The sequence below is a fragment of the Mixophyes fleayi genome, chromosome 3, assembly GCF_038048845.1.
Source record: "Mixophyes fleayi isolate aMixFle1 chromosome 3, aMixFle1.hap1, whole genome shotgun sequence".
NCBI lineage: Eukaryota > Metazoa > Chordata > Amphibia > Anura > Limnodynastidae > Mixophyes > Mixophyes fleayi.
This window is the reverse complement of record NC_134404.1, coordinates 153,529,544-153,550,386: the sequence shown is the minus strand read 5'-3', so window position 1 is coordinate 153,550,386 and position 20,843 is coordinate 153,529,544. Positions and strand designations below refer to the sequence as shown.

Here is a 20,843-nt window from a genome sequence, read left to right as displayed (position 1 = left end):
TGTTTGGGTTTTTCTCTGGCTGGCCCGCGGCACCCCTGGGAGCCGCGGCGCACACTTTGGGAACCGCTGCTGTAATGGGTAGCAGTGATATTTGTGGATTACCAGTCCAAATCTTGCACTGTTTCCATTGCTAATCACTAACATTTCTGTCTTTTTGAATCATAACCTCTTCATCAGTAACAACTAAACGAGAAACTACAGTAGCATCTGGATCAAGGGCAACATGGGAGCTATAGGGAAAAAAGTGGTTATAGAGCCAGTAAGAGGAACAGCAATATGCTTGACTTCATTTGGAGTTTTCACATCAGAAATAGCAAATTAGAAAAGGATTGGATACTTGAGGGGGAGGAATGTCCACTACATTTTGAGAATAGGAGCTGCCTGTCTGGATACAATGCCAGGCAATTAAACTCCTGTGTAAATTTTAAAACAATTGAATAGTATATGCATAAGTCTATATCCAGACTAGTTCTAGCTCCATTTGTTTACATTTAGTACTATCTTACTTGCTACATTTCAGGTATATTAAAATAGAAGATGCCCAATGTTGTGGACAGTGGATCAGTGTCTGACGTATTTTTAGGCAAGTTTTGGTTTTACTTAAAGATGTTACCCTCTCCTCAATGAAAAGGAAAGAGATGAGAAAGGGGAGAATAGTAAACAAGCATGAAGTGTTTAGAATGCTTGGATCTAAGCTAAATTTGTTATATTGAGGCAAGACTGGAAATTAAATAAAGAACACATTTAAATAAGAAATATGTTAAATTCATATGAAAATAATGGATGTCAAGTAAAGTAAGTACTCACGCTAGCATTAAAGGCTTTGGAGAGCTTTCATACCAAGCAAGAGAGGATGAAGATCCAAGTATTGCACCACCCGGTTGCTTTGTAACAGTGTCCAGTGTTTTCCTTGGAGCAAATGCAGTGCCACACGGAGAGTCTCTTAATGTATAGGAAAATGATAAACAGCTGGTCGTGCAAACACCCGGCATGGTCATAGCATCTTTGAAATATTCCGAACCAATATGGTCAGATCTCAAATTCTTGTCATGTGCCGAATCATGGATAACTTCACATTCAGGATCTTCAGACTTGTATAATGGGCCATCTGTTTCCTCATAGTAGCCATTCTCAATCATTTCTTCATCTTGTTCATCATCATCATCATCATCTCCTTCTTCTTGCAGTGGTTGGCCAGCTGACTGTAGCTTTACATTTTCTGTTGCAGGACTGATATATTTAAAATCATCTGCAGGGCTGATGTCAGAAATGTCAGTGCTGCTTTGGGAACCAAAATAATTTTCTACAAAACCTTGTTTGACAATATCAGTGCTGTTAGTGGAAGAAAATATAGCAGCAGAAGGACTTCTACTCACAGTTTTAGTCATATCTTGGTTAGTTTGTTTTGGTTCATCACCAATATATTTCTCTTTATCTTTTAGCAGCATAACCTCTTCATCAATAACAACCGAACCAGAAACTACCGATGGCTCTCCTACAACAATAACTTCTGGATCAAGTGCAACATGGGATCTATGATGAAGAGGTTCTGGAAATTTAGGTTCTCTGAAAGTGGTTATAGAGCCAGTTAGGGGAACAGGAATACTCTTGACTTCATTTGGAGTTTCCTCATCAGAAATAGCAAACTGGAAAAGGTCTCTGATACTTGAGAGGGAGGAATGCACAGATACGTTTTCATTATCAGAAAATACAACACACTGAGGCTGTAAGAGAATATTAGATTGCTTGGAATCAAACTTTGGCAATTCAACAGCACCCAAGTCTAGGATAGTTTTACTGTCTTTCAACTGGCTCTCGGGTACAATAGAAATTTTTGAACTTTCATCTGGGGAAAGCTCATCGTCATCAGAAGGCAAGGAGTTTATAGATGTCAAAGACGACTGGATTTCACTCAGGGCACTAGTGCTTTCCGTGCAGTGGCTTTCAACAGCCGTTTTCAGATTAGATTCTGGTTTCAGCAACATCTGTGACAATACTTTATCAGTAGAAACAGGGTCATGCTCAGCTACATTTCCCAAACAGGATTCTGGATTTGTATGTGTTGCAAAAGAGCTTGGTTCACTTTCTACACCCGAGTCGGAAAATCTTGACGATGCACAGGTTATGCTGAGATCTGGCAGTTTTATCGTGTCCCCACTGACTACAATGTGGACCTCCTTTGTGGCAGGATGTGGCTGGCTGTGTTTCAGCTTGGAGAGAGCATCTCCATTTTCAGGTAATTTCATATTAGTTGCCAGTGCTACATCTTTTTCAAACACTGATTCTGGCTCCAGAAATGGGGTTACTCTACTAGTCAAAGCAGATAAGCCCTCTCCCTGCATGTCATCGGTAATGGTAATGTCTTTATAAACCTCTGGTTTAGAGGCAAAAATAACAGATACTTTTTCTCCCTCGTATGCATTCCTGCTACTTGGCTTAACCTCTATAGTCCTCACTCCAGAAGGTACTATGGTTTGATCACCACGGCACCTTTCTTCTTGTTGTGGCGCACTATCCGCTTGTGTAACCCCAGTACCTGCCTGCTGCGTGTTGAGTGTACCTAAAATGGTGGAAGTGGAGAAAGGCATTAAGTTACTACAATCCCAAGGACTGCTCTGGTTTCTCTCAGAACTGTCACCACTTGCAGAAAGTGGTTTGCTTGCAACTATATTAGATGTCAAAGGATTATGTCCCTTTTGCCATGTGTGTAACCCATGTGACTTAGTGTCACTTGCTAGAAACCCTTGGCTAAGGTTATGTCCAGCCTTATGGCAATGTGAAGGCCTGCCTTCAAATGGTTTAGACATAGCTTCTGCTGTAGCTGCTTTTAAACATTTGTAGCTCACTAAAACAACTGAGTCCTTAGAATTTTGCTTTACTATCTTTTTTGGATTATCAGGTTTCATTGTTCTCATAAGTTTATTTACTTTAGTTTTCGATTTATTGTCATCTTCATATTTAGCCTTTTGTGTTTTTATTAGCTGCTTTTCACCTTCAAGACACAGAGCAGGAGCGGAGACACCTTCAGCTCCGACTTTTAGTTCTGGGCTGGAAGGCCCATAAACATATGCCTCTTCATTATCAAGTTTCTCCAGTTTATTAGAATCTGATCTTTGCAAATTCTGAACTCCTAGCCAAGGCCCATCCAAATCTGCAATGTGAAACAAAAATAAATATATCAATGGAATGCTGATAATAGCATCTTTTTTTTTACATATTGTACAGAATGGAGAACCCATATTTAACCAACTTGACATGGCTGATTACCATACTATGAAACATCTCAAAAGACCCTAAATTTGATGGCATAATAATACCAAATGACTCCTAGGGGGAAATTCAATGGCTGGCGATGGTCTGCCAGTCATCACAACGTCTGGCTAGGTACATTGTCAGCGTATATAACACAGAAACGTTGCTCATTTTTTACTAGCATCTCTATGGGACGCAAGGGAACATGAGTGGAGATTTTGAGAAAAAATTAAACCAACCATATCATGTTGAGACTTAGTAATATAAAGAATACACTACTTGCAAACTGCACATAAAGCTCTTATTTGCAATCTTAAAAAAATGTTTGGAGTTGGTTTTAGGATTTTTTTCCCAATATAAAAGCCATTTTATTCATTAAACCTACCTATATTCTGATTTATTTGTATTACCTATAGCTTTTTTTTTTTTTTTTTTTAAAGAAAGACACTAAAGTTAATTTATAAAGTTGCAAGTACATGCAGGCCAGCCACACAAAGGGCATTATTATCATCATGTCGGAAGCAACAATAGATTGGTTCCTTCTTGCTGGTTGCAGGTGATTTGTCTACTTTTGGGCCCATGTCTAAAAAAAATTTAAAATTAAGTTTTGTGTTGTGGGACAATATAGTTAAAATAAGCTTCAATGGGTGTGGATTTCACATATAGGGCCTTTCCTCCAACTTTACAACAACCTGATTTTTACATAACCTTCGATGTGATGGTAATTGGGTGTAAAGCTATACTTTGCACATGATCCAAATCTAGAAGTAATATTAAACATTAAAAAGTATAAACAACACATGAAATGAAGATATTCTAAAGTCCGATTACTGTCTTTAATAAAATTCAATGTGCAGGATTTTTGTTGAAATCTATAAAGCTACTGTCCAAAAAGTAATAGGCAAGACTTTGAAGTGCCATTTTTCAATCTTGCAAACCTTTAAGTAAGGTGTTTGCACACAAGTGTTTCACAAAACTTGGAAGTTAGCATGTACCTACAGTGTATACGTATAAGGAGGTTTACTAGGCGTCTAAGCAAAACTAAAAACGTTGCACATTTTAGTATAATAGCTTTGGCTGAATTAAATAGGGAATAAAGAACATATATAGCAGACAGAACTGTATGCTATGCCACACTGAGATAATACAGCCCACCCAGTATATTTGTTGGTTTGACTTTGATATACCCACAAGTCTAAAAATACAATATATAAAGGCATTTAAAAGAGATTGTACATTACATACACTCAGATCCATCATTATGCACAGTTTCAAACTATCCCCAAGCACTTGCATGGTTTTCCACTTTAAAAATCAATTTTACTAAATGACATCCCTTAATCAGTAACACTACCCCCACCACATGTTCTGCAGATCAGCTATAAAGGAGCAAGTTAATCAGTTCCTATCTGCAGTCAACAGCTTTATTTCATATAGATGTAATCCAAATCAGTTAAACCTGGGCATGCAGAGACAAATCTAGGAAATCCGATACATTTTGTTTCAGACAATCTATTCAATATGCAATATACAGTCCAATGACACAATATGCAGACGTATCGCGTGCCAAATATAATTTCAAACCGTGTTGGAAAATCTATGGGACATGTTCCTGTTTCTTGCCTTAGGATCTACAGATTTGTAAATAAACTAATTTAGTGTGCAGATTTCAAATGTAACATTTAATGGTTGAATTTGTCTTATTATACCAGAAACATAGCATGTCCGAATGAAAGAATAGTCAGACATCAGGGTTATTGCATAATTTTCCTTTAAGCTATACATACCTTCTGTAATGTACTCTAAATACCGATCTTCAAAAATAATAGGCAGGGAGTTAAAATCTCCATCCAGTTCATTGCATTCTATGGGGAGAGGAGGAAGGGAACTGAAGTAGGTGGAGTTCTTAATCGCCGTTGACATCTGATGATGACTTTGGGCACTGTAGAGGAGACAAAATAAACCAATAGTAGTGGAATGAAAGAAGTTTCAAGGCTTATGCACCATACTGTGCAAATACTAAAATAATTTCTCCCCTCAATCTTATTACTGACAATTGTCAATTTTAAAATTAGTAATTTGGCAAAAAAACATTACGTACTCAAAGAAAAATTTATTAAAAGCATTAAAGAATGCAATAATATATATAACTGTAAAGCTACTCAAATCTCTGATAAACATATACTTGCTTTTCAAAGAAGCCAAGTACTGCCAGTTACTACATGTAGAGCTTGTATACTCACTGTAATTCTTGGTATGCCAGGGCTGCTTCTCTGGGATGCTCGAGGCAAAAGAAGGCTTCTGCAAATCTGCGTACCTAATACAACAAATGGAAACTGTGCATAGTCTTAAACTCCAGTAGTAATGCCAATGCCTCCATTCTTCACATAAATCTGAACATTCCACAAAGTATAAAGGTACAATAAATGTAGGATTGGGTTCAGGGTTTGTCCAAATACATTTTTTTAATTAAAGTAAGAATTGCCATCACTTAATAACCAAGTGGAAATAGGAGTCACAATTTAACAATTTTATACCCAATATTTAGTGTCTAGACACAAGGGAGCCTATAACTGTTTGTCAGCACATTGTATGCTCACTCTTAGTGTATGATGTTCCTGTGCAACAATAGCTGTAACTTCATCTTGCAAGACAATAACTTCAAGAAACTGTCCCCAAAGAGCCATCAGAAGTGAGCAAAGCTGTGCAAGGTTCATGTTAATTAGTTCTGCCAGTTCATCAGGATTGTCAATTTTCTAGTGAAATAAAGAAGAAAATAATGATACATTATTATAACTAAGAGGAACACTTCACTATAGATAATTTTACATATTTTAACAAAATTAAATTTAAAAGGCAAAATATGGAATAATATAGTTGCAGAATTAAATAACAGTAACATTTTGTTGTTTTTATTTTGCCCCCCAAAATATGTAACAAGCATGCTTTTACCCTCACAGTCAAGATTGAAGGATAACTCGTGTGAGTGTGTATGACGAGACACATATCCAATCGCCTGAGTAGGAGGACTATACAAACTATACAGACAGAATTATTAACCATAATTGTCAGTGTCACATGGTTGTTAAGCGCTTGTCAAAAACCTGTCATACGAAAACTGAGGGGCAATCATGAATGGAGGGGGGGGGTCTACATATGGTCTCATGATTACCTTCTATCTGCAAAAGCCCTGGAGCAATCCTTGATTGGAGAACAGGCAAATGTACTTTGCATATACATACCTTAACATCTTCACACAGTTCTGCAAGCCGGGCATCCACATCAATTTTTTCTGAAGAAACAAAGTGGGGTATATGTAAGTTTATCATGAATGAAGCAAAAGTGTGCAATCTATGCAAAACAGTATTAACATTTCACATTATATACATATAGAAAATGTAGCTCCAGTGCATATACTGTTCACAGAGAAAGTAAAAAATTGCAGCATATTAGATGCAATAAAATTTTAATTAAATATATCTGTTTTCTTGAGATATAATTTTGTAAAAGCCATAAGTAATGTGGCAGGGGCATCGTCACTGGCTATACTTGTTTCAAGCAGGAAGAGGAGAACGAAGTGCAGTGTGGGACTATAGACCCATTTAGGATCTCAGCGGTTGTGGAAAACGGTGCATAGAAACTATATAACATATTTTTATTTTATCTGATCAAAATAAGTTTTTACTTTTGAGTGGCATCAAATTTAAGTTAAAATATACAGTTTATCTAAAAAGACTTATTGAAGGCAATGTTACAACCACAGGGGTTGTCACTTAGAAACTTTAAACTCTTTAAAGACTTCCGAATTCAGGCCACCTTCCCACATCCTACCCACTAAATCGTGACTTCAATGGCACGATTTACAGCCTTTTGGACATGCCCAGCAGTGCAATCATGGCATTTAACAGCTTGGGGCGGCGCCAAAATGATGCAATTTGCTGCATCAATAGGCCCCTTCAGGAACTGAGTGGACAGCCCGAAAGCTTGTACGTATGGATTAGAATCTTTCACATTATGAAATCATGCAGAAGTGCTGTATGGTTAGGTCACCAAGCAGCACATCCATGAAATATCACAAACCGCTTATATTTGCTGCATAGGCAACCTCAAGAGTGGTCGAAGCAGATAAGCTGCATGTTTGAAGTAAAGAGGAGGCAGGCAAGAGATAAAAAAAAGGACACCGACAATAGACAAGGTAGAGGTAAAAGAGACAAGGCGGTTGCAGTAGATAAGGAGAGAACAGTAAGGCTGGGAACACACTACAGAATTTTCCAACCAATGTGTACAACGATTTTACCTATGACTGAATTTTCGATCGGTCGGTAGATTCGTACACATTATACATGTTTTAAACCAGGCTGGATACACACTACAGGGTTTTTAGCTGATTTTCAGGCCAATCACATGACAACCGACCGTTTGGCCTGATATTTAGTGTGTACTCTCCAACGCAGCACATCATATCGTTTCATTTGATTTTTAAACCACTAGAAATCTTATTCAATGATGGAACAACGTCATTTCAATGCTGCAGTGTATATGGACTCACTACCGGCAGTGTCCATAGATCTCTATGGAGTGTGCAGAGTCACAAGGTAAATCTTGTAAAACATGTGTACACATGAATTGGTCTGTTGATTGGGACTTTTTTTTCTTCAGTCATTGGTAAAATCGTTAACGATATCGGGAGAAATTTTATATAGTGTTGTACCCAGCTTAAGGGTAGGCAATGAGAGCAGAGCACATGTGATACAAGGGGAGACAAACAAAACAATGGTATAATAAATAAAAAAATAAAAAAAAAGAAGAAATATGGGGACAGAGGTGCATGCAATGGATCATACTGGGGAAGGTGGGTAATGTAGGAAAGGACTTTGGACATGGTGTTATTTTTCCCTGTAATATGCGTTAAAAATAAAACCTTCCGGTATAGCTGGTATATAAAATATATATATTTTTTTTTTTTTAAAGTATAAATGTGTCCAAGTAAGTAGATACTATATTGGGAGCTCCTCAAACAGTTACACCAGAAAACCTGGGTCATTAATACATACATGGACTCAAAGCAGCCTGTATATTTATAGAATAGTTATACAGAAACTGAATATACACCGCATTTATAGGATTTCTATGAGAAAAGTTGTTTGCTCATTTTGGAATTCAGAATTAATTTCTCTCTCTATGGATTAAAGGGACTATCTTTTTTTTATTTGTCTGTAACCAGTAAATATTACGGGATTAGTGTAAATATTCTTGCTATATTACTTTACCTAGCTTCTATGGTGGCATTTAATGGTGAACTCTGCAAGCAGATGCCATCGATTTGTCTCTCCCATAACCCCTTTGTCCTCTAGCATAACACTCCTGTTAATCTTATTAAGTGAGACAATACTTTTACAATACTATAGAATGGCATAGCCTAGTGGCAAGTGACATGTATGACAACACGGAGGTGTGATCAGGTCCAAGAAACACCAGAAGTATGACCGAGAGCAGGGAAAGAGGTAGCAGACAAACCCCTTTGTCACAGCCTCCTCTAAGGCACAACATAAAACTATGTCTAGCATATAAATTCTTCTATAATAGGCACACATAAGCAAATACATTTGAGGTAAAAGTACATTTAACTATCAGACAACACATAATCAGACATTCCTTGTGCTCCTCTTATGGATGGACAGTCCATCTTTTAATCCCCTAGTGCCATTTCCATCCAGATTGTCCATCTTCTAGGTCTGGTACATAGATCTCTATTAATAAAATACTCTATTGACTGCTAGAGTGTCTGCTTGGCTGCTAAATCCATAATCACATCCACATTGTACCTGTTTTAGTGCTTTATGGTGGCTCTGTGTATACTATGCAGTGTTTTATGAAAATATGTATCACTGTCTGCCATTACATAGGCAGACAGACTGATTGGGGTTTGTTACTGTTGAAAACAACTGTATCCACAGAACAGCTTTGGGTCATATCCCAGGGCAACAACAATAAAATATAAACTCTGAAAATCACAGAATGATGGTAGGAAGCTAAAGGAATATTTTATATAAAAGTTGTAGGAGGACAGGTACCAATATATAAAATTCACCTGATTGAGGAAAACCACATTTATGGGGCTCATTTAACAACACAATGTAATGGGTAATGACGTGATGTAAATTATAGCAATCTATCAGATATTATGTGATATTTGATTGGATTCTATGGGTGACAGCATGTGTATCACTATTTTGTTCAATAAGCCCTAGTGTATTGTCTGCAAAGTTAAAGTTCATCAAAGGCCTGATGCTGTCTGACTGCACACACTCTCGGATGGAATAATTGACATGCGACACTCCACTGAATGACTGACAGACATAAATCCAGCAACATCACTTGTAGTGCCACTCTTGGCTAGAGGCAGCTAGGAGCTCCATGCTCAGCTACACTAGATAGCAGATTTAGGATTATGACTTCCTTCAATCACTGTTCACTACTCTACTGCATGCAGTGCATTGCAATTTGTCTCCAGCCCTGTCATCTGAGGGCTTTGAATGCACACTAAATTGTTTGACAAATATTGTACAGGTACAACGTGAAGTGCAGTAGTAGTGACAAAGAAAACATACAATACTGTACTGCACATATACATTTGAGAAATGCAGAAAAAAATATTTTGTACAATATAAATTAGTTGCTCAACTCACTGTATAGAAAGGAAAATTATAAAACGGTTTTGTTCAACTACAGCTTTAAGCTTATGTCCATTCCTTCATTTTACACTTCGACATATCCATAATTAAGGCAATGGAAAATAAATCCAGTGAAGTCTGGAATATTGCAATGTCAATTTAATGATTCTAATACAAAGTGTCAAACAGAAAATCATAATTTCTCTCCTTGCTTCAGTACTACAGCGGAAGACATATGGTTGCAGGTATTAGATGGCACAATCTTACAGTGAATGTAGCAAAAGAAATGTTTGAAAATAATACAGAACATGAAGAAAAACATTCTAATCTATAATAGATCTATTATAAATCACTAACAGGATCAACATACCCAGTGGGGTGTCTCTTGCGGGCCACGGGTATTTTCTTCTGAGAAGGCGTTCATATAGGACCTGCATGCGGGGCTTGGCTGATTGTAAGGATGGCACACATATGTACTAATTACATTCCTTTCATATCTGTGCTTTATGACTTAACTTTGTGTTAGTGACAGGTCAGAGAGCGAGTAAGAGGAGATTATCAAGTAAAGCACAGAGAGCTAGTAGATTAATAAGGTTTTTCTATGATGTACATTGAAGGACTGCTGTATTTAGTACACACCAATCAGACAAGACAGGCTAGAATGTTGTCAAAAAGCAATTTAAATTAATTTTAGAAGGTTAATGCAGACGCATGTACAAAATATGTACATATTTCTATTAATTGAATTGATTTATTTTCATGTTGTATTGTGAGTTGGTTACATGGCATGGTAAAACAAATGTACATCATATAATAAAGCAAGGAGAAAACAAAGAAGGAAAGGAAATAAAAAAAAGATACTGATAATCTAATCACTACTGAAGAAAGAAGACAACACTAACATGTATACACCCTCCACTAATCAGACTGCAATAATGCACATTTCCTGAAATGTAATACATGCTCAGTAGGGTTTTCCTTATGGGTATCCAACCACCAGTGTATAAAACTCAATGTTTAACTCATGAAATTGCTTAGTGGCTGCAGTGCATTGTTAGTACATAGTATAAATGGCCGGCACCAATGTTTCCCGAACCAGGGGTTATTCTCAGTTCTATCCTAAAAAATATCCAAGCAACATTATGAGAAAAGCAAATGTCTCTACATATATACAAATACACACATATTTATAAACTATTAAAACTAATGAATATGGCACAAATGAAAAGAAACATATCAATCTAGGAATGCAGATAATTAAACGTAGAGCTTGAAATATAAAACTACTTGAAAAAACATTGGTATACAAGCCTATTTTCTGCAAACAAACCATGGATTAGCTATTTGGGACTACGGAGGAAGTCAATATATATTATCAATAAATGACAGTGAGAAAATAGAAGGGAAAGTTTGCTTATTGTATGATGTTGAAAGATGCCGATTGGCCCAAGAATCCAGGATCAAAGCAGAGAAATAAAGAAGGTAGCAAAAGAGGAAGAGGTCATATAGACAAAAGATTTAGTATGAGAATACTTACCCAACTCCAGCTTCAGAGAAGAGGGTAGCTCTTTTGTTACGGTCATGAAATACCCGTATAATCCCTTAAATGATGACAGCAAACAGGCACAGAGGGTATAATGAAAGTTGTAAGCATGCTGTAGGAAACATTCTTGAACCACAAAGCTGTTGCCCTGGAAAGAGGATACCTTACAGTTATATACTAGAACATCTACACCAATAGACACATGGTACATAATAAGCATATATACAAATACTGTACTTAAGAAATCTTTATAGCTTAAGCACAAAACTGGAAGGTGAATCACATAAATTTTGGAGAATATGAAGAACATTTTTAAAAGAAATTGCATGACTTAAGCAACAAAATATAACTTAGAACCTGAATCCAGCATGTACCCTGAAGGTGTAACAATACAAAGATTAAAAGGGACTGTAAAATTACACTTCTGAAAACGCAAGACTAAGTAAGACATATCAAATAAATACATATAAGCACATGATCACGGCTAAACACTTGTATTAATAGGTTTTCAACTGTTCTTGATACTGGCAGTCACAATTCACATTTACACTGTTCACTTTAATCAGTTTGGTTCTGGAGTTGGTAAATGGCTAAATCGATGGAGGGCCAATACCAGCTATTCCCACTAGGCCAGTGATGAGTAACAGGTAGTTCTATGCGTGCGGCCCTCAGCTCCTTTAATGCTTTGATGTCAAATTTGTTTGCGATAGCTTGTAACACTTCTTTATCTTACAATAAAATGCCTGTTTATGTGTTATTACAGATAGGTGTCTGTTTCTTTGATTTCATGTATTGTTTTAAATGATAACAGATTAAACGTAACATGCAGGACCTTTGAAGGCTAGAGGGCCGTCCGATGCAGCCCATGAAGTGTATCGGGTTGCTTATCACTGCTCTAGGCATTCCACAGCAGCTCCACAGCACAACAAGGGATGATGTTGAGTGATGCTGGTACTCAAAACAATTATTTTTTGGTTCCCAATATAAAATGATCCATGGATACAAGATAAGATTAAAGATGGTGAAAAATCAACTGGCTTTCAATATTTATACTTCTAATTTAAATACTATGTTAGAAAAAGTATATCAACACCATCAAAAACATGTGAGCATTTTGTAAAAGAATTCTCTTAAGACAAATTTTTTTTTACTGCCAGTTAAAAATGCTGAACATATACTGTACACCATGGATTTACTGTACTGGCCAGTGGCATTTTTAGCAGAGCATGGAATTTCTATAGGCTTTCTTACATCTGCAGACAGCTGCTTTGTGTAGTTACTGCCAAACACTACACTTTCCAGTGTTGGGATTGAAGACTCCTTGTTCTGGGCTGGAGCATTTCTGTTCAACCAGGTGTTTTTCATTGCACGGTGAAAGCTGGAGGACAAGGGGGAAACCAAAAAATGAGTAAGCATACACATATTAAGAATTTAATAAAGGAAAGACAGATCTGTGAACATACTACTCTAGTACAGCATACACCACTACATATGAAAAAGCATCTCATGAATAGTGAAGTAAAAGAGTCCACAAATCATTATTAGCTGGACCAGTTGTCAAATGGACACCTTTCCCACAAGATTATGAAATTATTAGTTGTGTTCCAATACGTTATCTATCGTTCCATAAAATACAATTATATTGTAATGCACAAGTATTCTCGTTACTCTTTACGTGTAAGGTGCAACAGTGCTCTGCAGCCCCGGACTGTGGGAGAAGACATAGCATACATAAAACAGGAACACACAAGGCAGACAAAATAAGTGTGAACTATGGAGTACCCAATACCTATTCTCAATAATGCACCTCGCATGCAAACCTAATGCATATAATACTAACAAGAGGCCCACACTGTGTATATATGTTTCACCAATACCATTAGGTATTCACTAAATCATTTAATCAGTTTGGAATTCAGCCAAATCCTAATGGATTTTAGAAAATTCAACTGCTATATAAATAAATGTTGATGTTGATTAATTCAAATCCTGATTTCCCTGTGATTTGATTTCACCCAAGAACTAAAAGTTACCAATATAATCTTTCCGCTGCTTAATGAAAATCTGGCTCAGTATTCAATTAGTTTGCAAAAAGGTTCAGTATTCGGTATAATCCTAAAATAGGAATAAGATGCATCTCAGTATAATATATACAAGCCACTTTAGAGGGCAAACTAGGCCAATATTTTTTTTTCTTCAAACTAAAGGAAAGCCAACCCTTAGATATGTGACAGGCAACCCACAAATAGAATGAAAGTAGGAAAGACCTGCTTTGGACAGCCTGTGTCAAGTCCTGAGCTAATTACAAACTAATAAAGATCGCTATATGTTTTTTCACACTTAAAAGTGACCCACATTTACCTGATGAGTGGCTGATGCAGAGCAACCAGAGAGCCATGAACTACAACAGATATGACGGAGAGGTGAAAGTAATCAAACATTAAATTGATATGGTGATGAAGGCCTCTATGTAGGTTAAAGTGCAACTTTAAACTTCTACTACTAATAAGTTGCAAGGCGTTTGGGTCATTTGGTCTGAAAGAGAAAAATAATTTTTTTTTTTATAGCAACATGAAAAATACATATTAAATGGATCAATAATTCTAATCACTGAGACACAATAACTAGCTACTAAAAAACTGTCCATATACATTATAATATAGAGACATGTTTAAGGACGCAATAAAGTCTCACATCATTGGCAGGTCACAACACGATAATAATAAGCAAATAAATTCCCTATTCAAGCTACATAATATGTGCACATTTGTACTAACACAATACAGTAAGTTGCATTCTATTGGATATTTAGTTAGCCAACACTGTCTTGATATAAAAATAAATGCCATGCTAGCAAAGATGTGCTATTTCAGTGCGGACACTCACATAATTGAGTGCATTTCAGCTCAAAATGTAAGAATAGGAAAAGAAAATGCACACATAAAATGGGCTGGCTTGTTTATGTCTCTAATGTGTTAACTAAAGGTATGTTTTAATATGTAAAGTCTTATGTAAAAGATCACACATCACACTCTAAACAAACCAAACTATTATGTCCTTGCCGCTATAGGTGTATTGTGGCAAAGGGAAAGCCGAGCCAGTCAGCCAGCCAGACACACACACACACACAGCGAAAGCGAGCCAGAGGCGCACACAGCGAAAGCGAGCCAGAGGCGCACACAGCGAAAGCGAGCCAGAGGCGCACACAGCGAAAGCGAGCCAGAGGCGCACACAGCGAAAGCGAGCCAGAGGCGCGCACAGCGAAAGCGAGCCTAGTCATTCTCACTTAACAGAAGCCTCTCAATCGTGATTTCTTCTACAATAGAAAATGGCCAACTTTAAAATGTAAAACACTTATTAGGATGGTCCCACAGAAGGTCTGGCAATGGAGGCCAATTACTATGTTTGGCTGACTATCACACACATTTAGCCCACAGCCACTGGCTGACTGCTGAAGGATTTTGACTGCTATTAACTATCTTTTGTGATGACTAGAGCCATAGGTGGTTGATAACTTTGTTGCATTTGTGGCCACCATTAATACACTTAAACATAAATTCTGTATGTTTCTAAAAAAAATAATAATTACATTTTAAAAAGCCTAAAAGCCAGGATGAAACCCTATAACAGTGATTCAACTAGGACTTGACAGTCCAGAAATGGGAATAAAGCCTACACTGCTGGTACACACCTCCACATTTTTCAGACATCATTCCATCATTAATCTGGATTTTTAGGAAGTTTAGAAAACCAAATCAACAGATACAATGTGCTTTGTTACAATAGAACATGATCATGGAAGCGTACACTCTACTGCAATATCTGAACAAGCGGTCGTAAATCGTGTGATCTGCATGATCATAGCATAGGTGTGTACCCAGCTTTACCCTCGATAGCAGATAAATTCTGCTTTACATGTGCCTCTTGAATATCCTGCAGGACTGACTGGTAGTGTATCCTGTTCTCCTTCCAAAGCAAACCTTTCATTGTGCGCATTGGTGTGCCTTTTACACATGGGGAGCTTATGTGTTAGTCGTCTTACAACAAACATTTTACGCTATGCTAACATAGCTAGCTACATAGACACACCATGCAGTTAGTGTTTTAATTTTTTAATTCTCACAATAAATAAAACTTGTGTGTTGTTTTCATGTAATATGATCTCAGAGTTAAATCTATGAGATTTCATAGCCCTAGTTGGGCGAGAAGACTGTACCTTTATGGTGTGAACCAACTACATCGTATATTATGGATCAGCCAACTAAACCTACTATAAGATTTGTTTGGGCAGGGTAGTGTTATTTTTTTAAAGCTACTGGTTTCTCCATTTAGAAATAATTTGCATTGGAAGAAAGAAAAAAAAAAAAAGGGGGGGGGGGGGGGGGGACGACATTCTAGTCCAAATGAGAGAGAACATATGTGCGCTCCTGCGCTTTGCTTTGACTAGTGAATTTAGCAGGGTCCTGATGAAACTGATTGGGACTCAAAGCTATATGAAGTAAAGCCTATAAACAGAAAATGAAGTTCTAAGCTGACCACTGAAACATAGGAGGATGGAAAAGTATAGATGAGCAATGCTCCCCAAAAAGACAAAAGATGACGACTAGTAAAATGACAAACCAAAACATTTCTACTTGGAATTTTAAGAGGAAACACACACTCAATATTTCATGAGCAATGTTTTTTAGGGTTTACAGAACGGGGGGGGGGGGGGGGGGGAGGGAGAAATAAAAAATAAAAAAAAAATTATGTTCCTTTAACAAACATAATGAACACATGCTGATACGGCCCTTAAGGGGTTTGTTTGTACAGAAAAATATCTGCAGATATAGTATGATATTTGGCATGCTTCTAATTCACCAGAGTGAATGTTTTACAGGCTAATGGGTAATTTAACCTTCCATAGTGACAAAAGACTTGTAAAAATATTTACTTTTACTGAAAATTAGCCAGCACATGCCTTTTTAGAAGGTTTTCTGGTGCCAAGTACGCAGGAACATTAAAACAGTCTGTACTAATTGCAGAAGAGATTTATATGGCTTTCCTGCAAGTCGCTGAGAGTGCAAAGTTTGGCAGAGAAACCAGAGACATTTTCTGATCCCTTGAGGTGGAAATAAAGGAAGGTTATACACTTTTCATTTCTATGGATGCTACATACAGAAATACCCTCTACAAATAAACACCTTCATTGTATGCAGTTCTCTGCTTTGTAACATATCATGAGAAAAAGCATCTACAAGATTGCGGTGCAGTCAAGCTATAGTACACCTCCCATGATGTACAAAGTACATATTTGTTGATAGAAATGTAGGTGCTGCATCCCAAGTATTGTCAAGTACAGGATCCAGCAGATCTCAGATAGAGATCTCCTAGGCAAATGAAGGTGGGAATTGCAAGTTTCTGACATTCCCCTTCTATTCCAGAAATACCAATTGAAATCACTACCATTTCAAGTACTGTAGAAGCGCTTAAAGGGACTCTTGTTAATAAAATGACATGCTACACATTGGTTAAATTTGTAGAGTATGCCAACTATCTATAGAGAAATTATATTGCTGTATATGACAAAATTAAATTGTGTACTTACGAATAGTCTGTGTCTGTAAAATGCAGGTCAATGGAAAGTTGAAATACCAGCTCATTCAAAGTCTCCTCAATCTGTAAATACAACAATTTATAATAAGTATATTGGCAGTTGTTTCCATAAATATGTAACTTGTATAAAATAGGATTGCTACCTTTCTTTCATCCAGGAGCATCTTAATTTTGAAGTTCATTACATCATTCACGACAACCTCTTCATTCTTGTACAATATTTGAAAAATTTTACTGCAGATAACAGTATCTTGCACTAAAGCTGGAAAGGCCAAGTTGTCACCTAAAATAAAAACAGAATATTCTCCTAAATCGTTTGCAAGAAAGGTAGATAACTAATAGTTTAATATTGTTCCAAGACATTGATGCAACATTATGCTTAATTATAGTGATTGTCACTCCCCTGGCTGTTCCCTCTATTGAACTATGCATACACTTGCAGTGTAAGAAATGGTCTTTAAAAGGTGTGTAAAACTGCCAAAAGTTTTGAGAATGACACATATTTTTCAAAAAGTCTGCTGCCTCAGTTTTTACGATTACAATTTGCATATACTCATCATCATCATCATTTATTTATTTAGCGCCACTAATTCTGCAGCGCTGTACAGAGAACTCATTCACATTAGTCCCTGCCCCATTGGAGCTTACAGTCTAAATTCCCTAATATACTCCAGAATGTCATGAAGAATCATCCGATAAGGTGCAATTTCAAACTCCCTCTTTGCTCCGACAATGAACTTTATCCCAAAAACAACATGTCCACTGCATTTTTGCACTGCCACAAAAAGGGCCAGCTGACATCAGGTCAGTGATTCTCTCATTAACACAGGTGAGAGTGTTGACAAGGACAAGACTGGAGATCACTCTGTCATGCTGATTGAGTTAGAACAGAGTGGAAGCTTTAAAAGGAGGGTGGTGTTTGAAATCATTGTTCTTCCTCTGTTTGCACCGGTTTCCCTGCAGGTAACCATGGTTGTCATCATTGCTTTGCACAAAGAGGGCTTCACAGGCAAGGATATTGCGGCTAGTAAGATTGCACATAAACCAACCATTTCTCAGATCATCAAGAACTTCAAGGAGAGAGGTTCAATAGCTGTGATGAAGGTTTTAGGGCGCCCAAGAATGTCCAGGACCGTTTCCTAAAGTTGATTCAGCTGCGGGATCGGTGCACCACTAGTGCAGAGCTTGCTCAGTAATGGCAGCAGGCAGGTGTGAGTGCATCTGCACGCACAGTGAGGCGAAGACTTTTGGAGGATGGCCTGGTGTCAAAAAGGCCAGCAAAGAAGCCACTTCTCTCCAGGAAAAACATCAGGAACAGACTGATATTCTGCAAAAGATACAGGTATTGGACTTCTGAGGACTGGGGTAAAGTCATTTTCTCAGATGAATCCACTTTGTTTGTTTGGGGCATCTGGACAAACGCTTGTCTGGAGAAGAAAAGGTGAGCGCTACTGTCAGTCCTGTGTCATGTCAACAGTAATTAGGCGGCCGTCAATCAGTCAGTATGTGGCCCAGAAGTTGATTGACAGAATGCCAGGTCGAATTGCAGAAGTCTTCAAAAAGAAGGATAAACACTGCAAGTATTCACTCTTTGCATAAACGTAATGTAATTGTCAATAAAAGCCTTTGACACTTATGAAATGCTTGTAATTTTACTTCAGTATACTATAGCAACATTTGACAAAAAGGTCTAAAAATACTGAAGCAGCAAACTGTGAAAACCAATACTTGTGTCATTCTCAAAAGTTTTGGCCATGACTGTACTATGAGACATGCAGCGTGTGGAAAATACTGAAAAAAGAAGGAAATTATTTTAAAACACATGAGACCAGACAACGTATTTGGACAAACTATTACAGGAAGAATGTGATCATTACAATATGACTGCAAATGTTTAATGTTTATTCTTTTTTCTTTTTTTAAAAAACCTCCAGAATGCCATAAGCAGTTACACTGCAGCTAAAACAAAAATTTGAGCAATTGTTAATATTACCAAATACCCTATTTTAGGAAGAAGAAGAAGAAGTTTTCATTTATTTGTAGCACTTTAAGATGAGCAAATAGAATTGTATGGGAATAAGGAAATCATTGTAGATTCATTTTAGAACCAATATATTGCCAGAGAAATGTGCACAGACACACTCCCATCACACTTTTCCACATACAGTGGTAACAACAACAGTCCAAGGTGTGCAGGAAACCTGCTTATTACACATGCACAAGGATATGCTGTGCCTCATTTATAAGTATATATTAAAAGCATTGGCTTCCAAACTTGTACAGTCATGAAGACATTGGATATAATGTCGGTCATGTATTTGCTAACAGTGTTGTTTGTATATATTGATTAGTATAACTGCAAGAAGAGAGCTACACGGGTCAGGTGGTAGAGGGACCCAATATCTAAACCTACTGCGGATGTCTGAAAAGGGGTATTCATATCAACGTTAAAATTCAACTCCAAAAAGAAGATGCCATCAGCAGAGGTGACAGTCAGAAGTGTACAGACAGGACAACAGGGAAGTGGGAAAAAATATTTTAGGCACAAATGGTGGGAAACACAAAGTGCAAAATAAATTCCTATAGTCATGCAAAACTGTTCTCATATCATTTTCATAACACACTGCCTAAATGAGAGCAGCATGAATAGGTCTTCTACATATTTCCCCAAGCTAAACTTCTCTCTCCAGTATATTGAACCATCAGATAAGTGATTTTATAGAGTTTTCAATTGTACATTTCATCATTTATTATATATTAAACAAGTCTGGTTTTCTAACACTCCATGATTACGGTATTTGTCAATCCAATGCTTATTAAATAATTGGATCTCATCTGCAGAGTGCATGGAATCATAACCCAGATAAACCTTATTACACACAATTTGTAAGTATGATTTATACCACTTAGCACTGACTATATTACACATGTTCCTCTTATTATTTTTTTTTATACTTTTCAAAAATCAAGTCTTGTTTCTGAATACACTGCAACCTGCTGTGTGTCATTTTTAATCTTGTAATTTGCCAGGAGGAAAATTGTAGCCAGTACTAACTTGTATGTAAAAAGTTACTGAAATGTCTTTTTTTTTTTAATAATCAATGCCTTTTAGGTGAAAACAGACAATGAAATATTTGTGATAACAATTGTTGAAAGGAGAAGGATATATTGTCATTTTTATATTGTAGATAAAAGCTTTTGGGAAAAAGGAGTACATATTGTGACAGAGGATGGGTGTGTCCTACACATTCCGCCCTCCACCCTGAGATTACCGTATTTATCGGCGTATAACACGCACTTTTTTCCCCCTGAAAATAGGGGGCAAATGATGTATGCGTGTTATACGCCGATATAATGTTAAGAAGCCATGTTTTTACCATATACACCGCCGATATACCGGTAATATTCCGTACATACCGCACAGCAGCGTGGATCAGTAGCAGCGTGTGGAGTGTGAGGCAATCAGTAGGCAACGGCAAGCCGCGCCTTCCTCACGTCTAATTCTCGCGGCCATCGGAGCGTAACCACAGCAACGCTCTGCACTGCGAGAGTTCGCTGTCTGAGGTAGGAGAACTTGTACCCGTCAGGTACAAGTAAAGTAGTGAAGTAAAGTGGGGTTTTGTGTACGGCGCAACAACGAACTAACAATTAAACAGATAAAATACGGTATATAGTCATTTTAAAATAATTATATAAAGTGCTAACATGCTAATTCCCATATGTGAAAAACTGGTGATACAATAGTGCCAGCATGCTGGATCCAATATGTGCAAGTAATA

The 20,843-nt window shown here is 37.2% G+C and overlaps 1 protein-coding gene across 8 annotated transcripts in view; it reads right to left on the bottom strand.

Annotated features, from left to right (window-relative positions):
* Positions 1-20,843, bottom strand: part of FAM135A (family with sequence similarity 135 member A) — a 107,302-nt gene that overhangs the window by 23,999 nt on the left and 62,460 nt on the right. For 5 of the 8 annotated variants that reach the window (XM_075202583.1, XM_075202586.1, XM_075202585.1 and 2 more), the window contains 11 exons: positions 17,208-17,347; positions 17,057-17,127; positions 13,831-14,004; positions 12,721-12,847; positions 11,464-11,617; positions 10,297-10,374; positions 6,495-6,544; positions 5,853-6,008; positions 5,496-5,569; positions 5,040-5,194; positions 808-3,151 (listed from right to left, as the gene is read on the bottom strand). In XM_075202583.1, coding sequence (XP_075058684.1) covers positions 808-3,151; positions 5,040-5,194; positions 5,496-5,569; positions 5,853-6,008; positions 6,495-6,544; positions 10,297-10,374; positions 11,464-11,617; positions 12,721-12,847; positions 13,831-14,004; positions 17,057-17,127; positions 17,208-17,347 — 3,523 coding nt within the window. Of the gene's footprint in view, positions 1-807; positions 3,152-5,039; positions 5,195-5,495; positions 5,570-5,852; positions 6,009-6,494; positions 6,545-10,296; positions 10,375-11,463; positions 11,618-12,720; positions 12,848-13,830; positions 14,005-17,056; positions 17,128-17,207; positions 17,348-20,843 lie in introns of those variants that run through there. The other 3 variants (XM_075202589.1, XM_075202591.1, XM_075202588.1) reach the window with 3 other exon arrangements.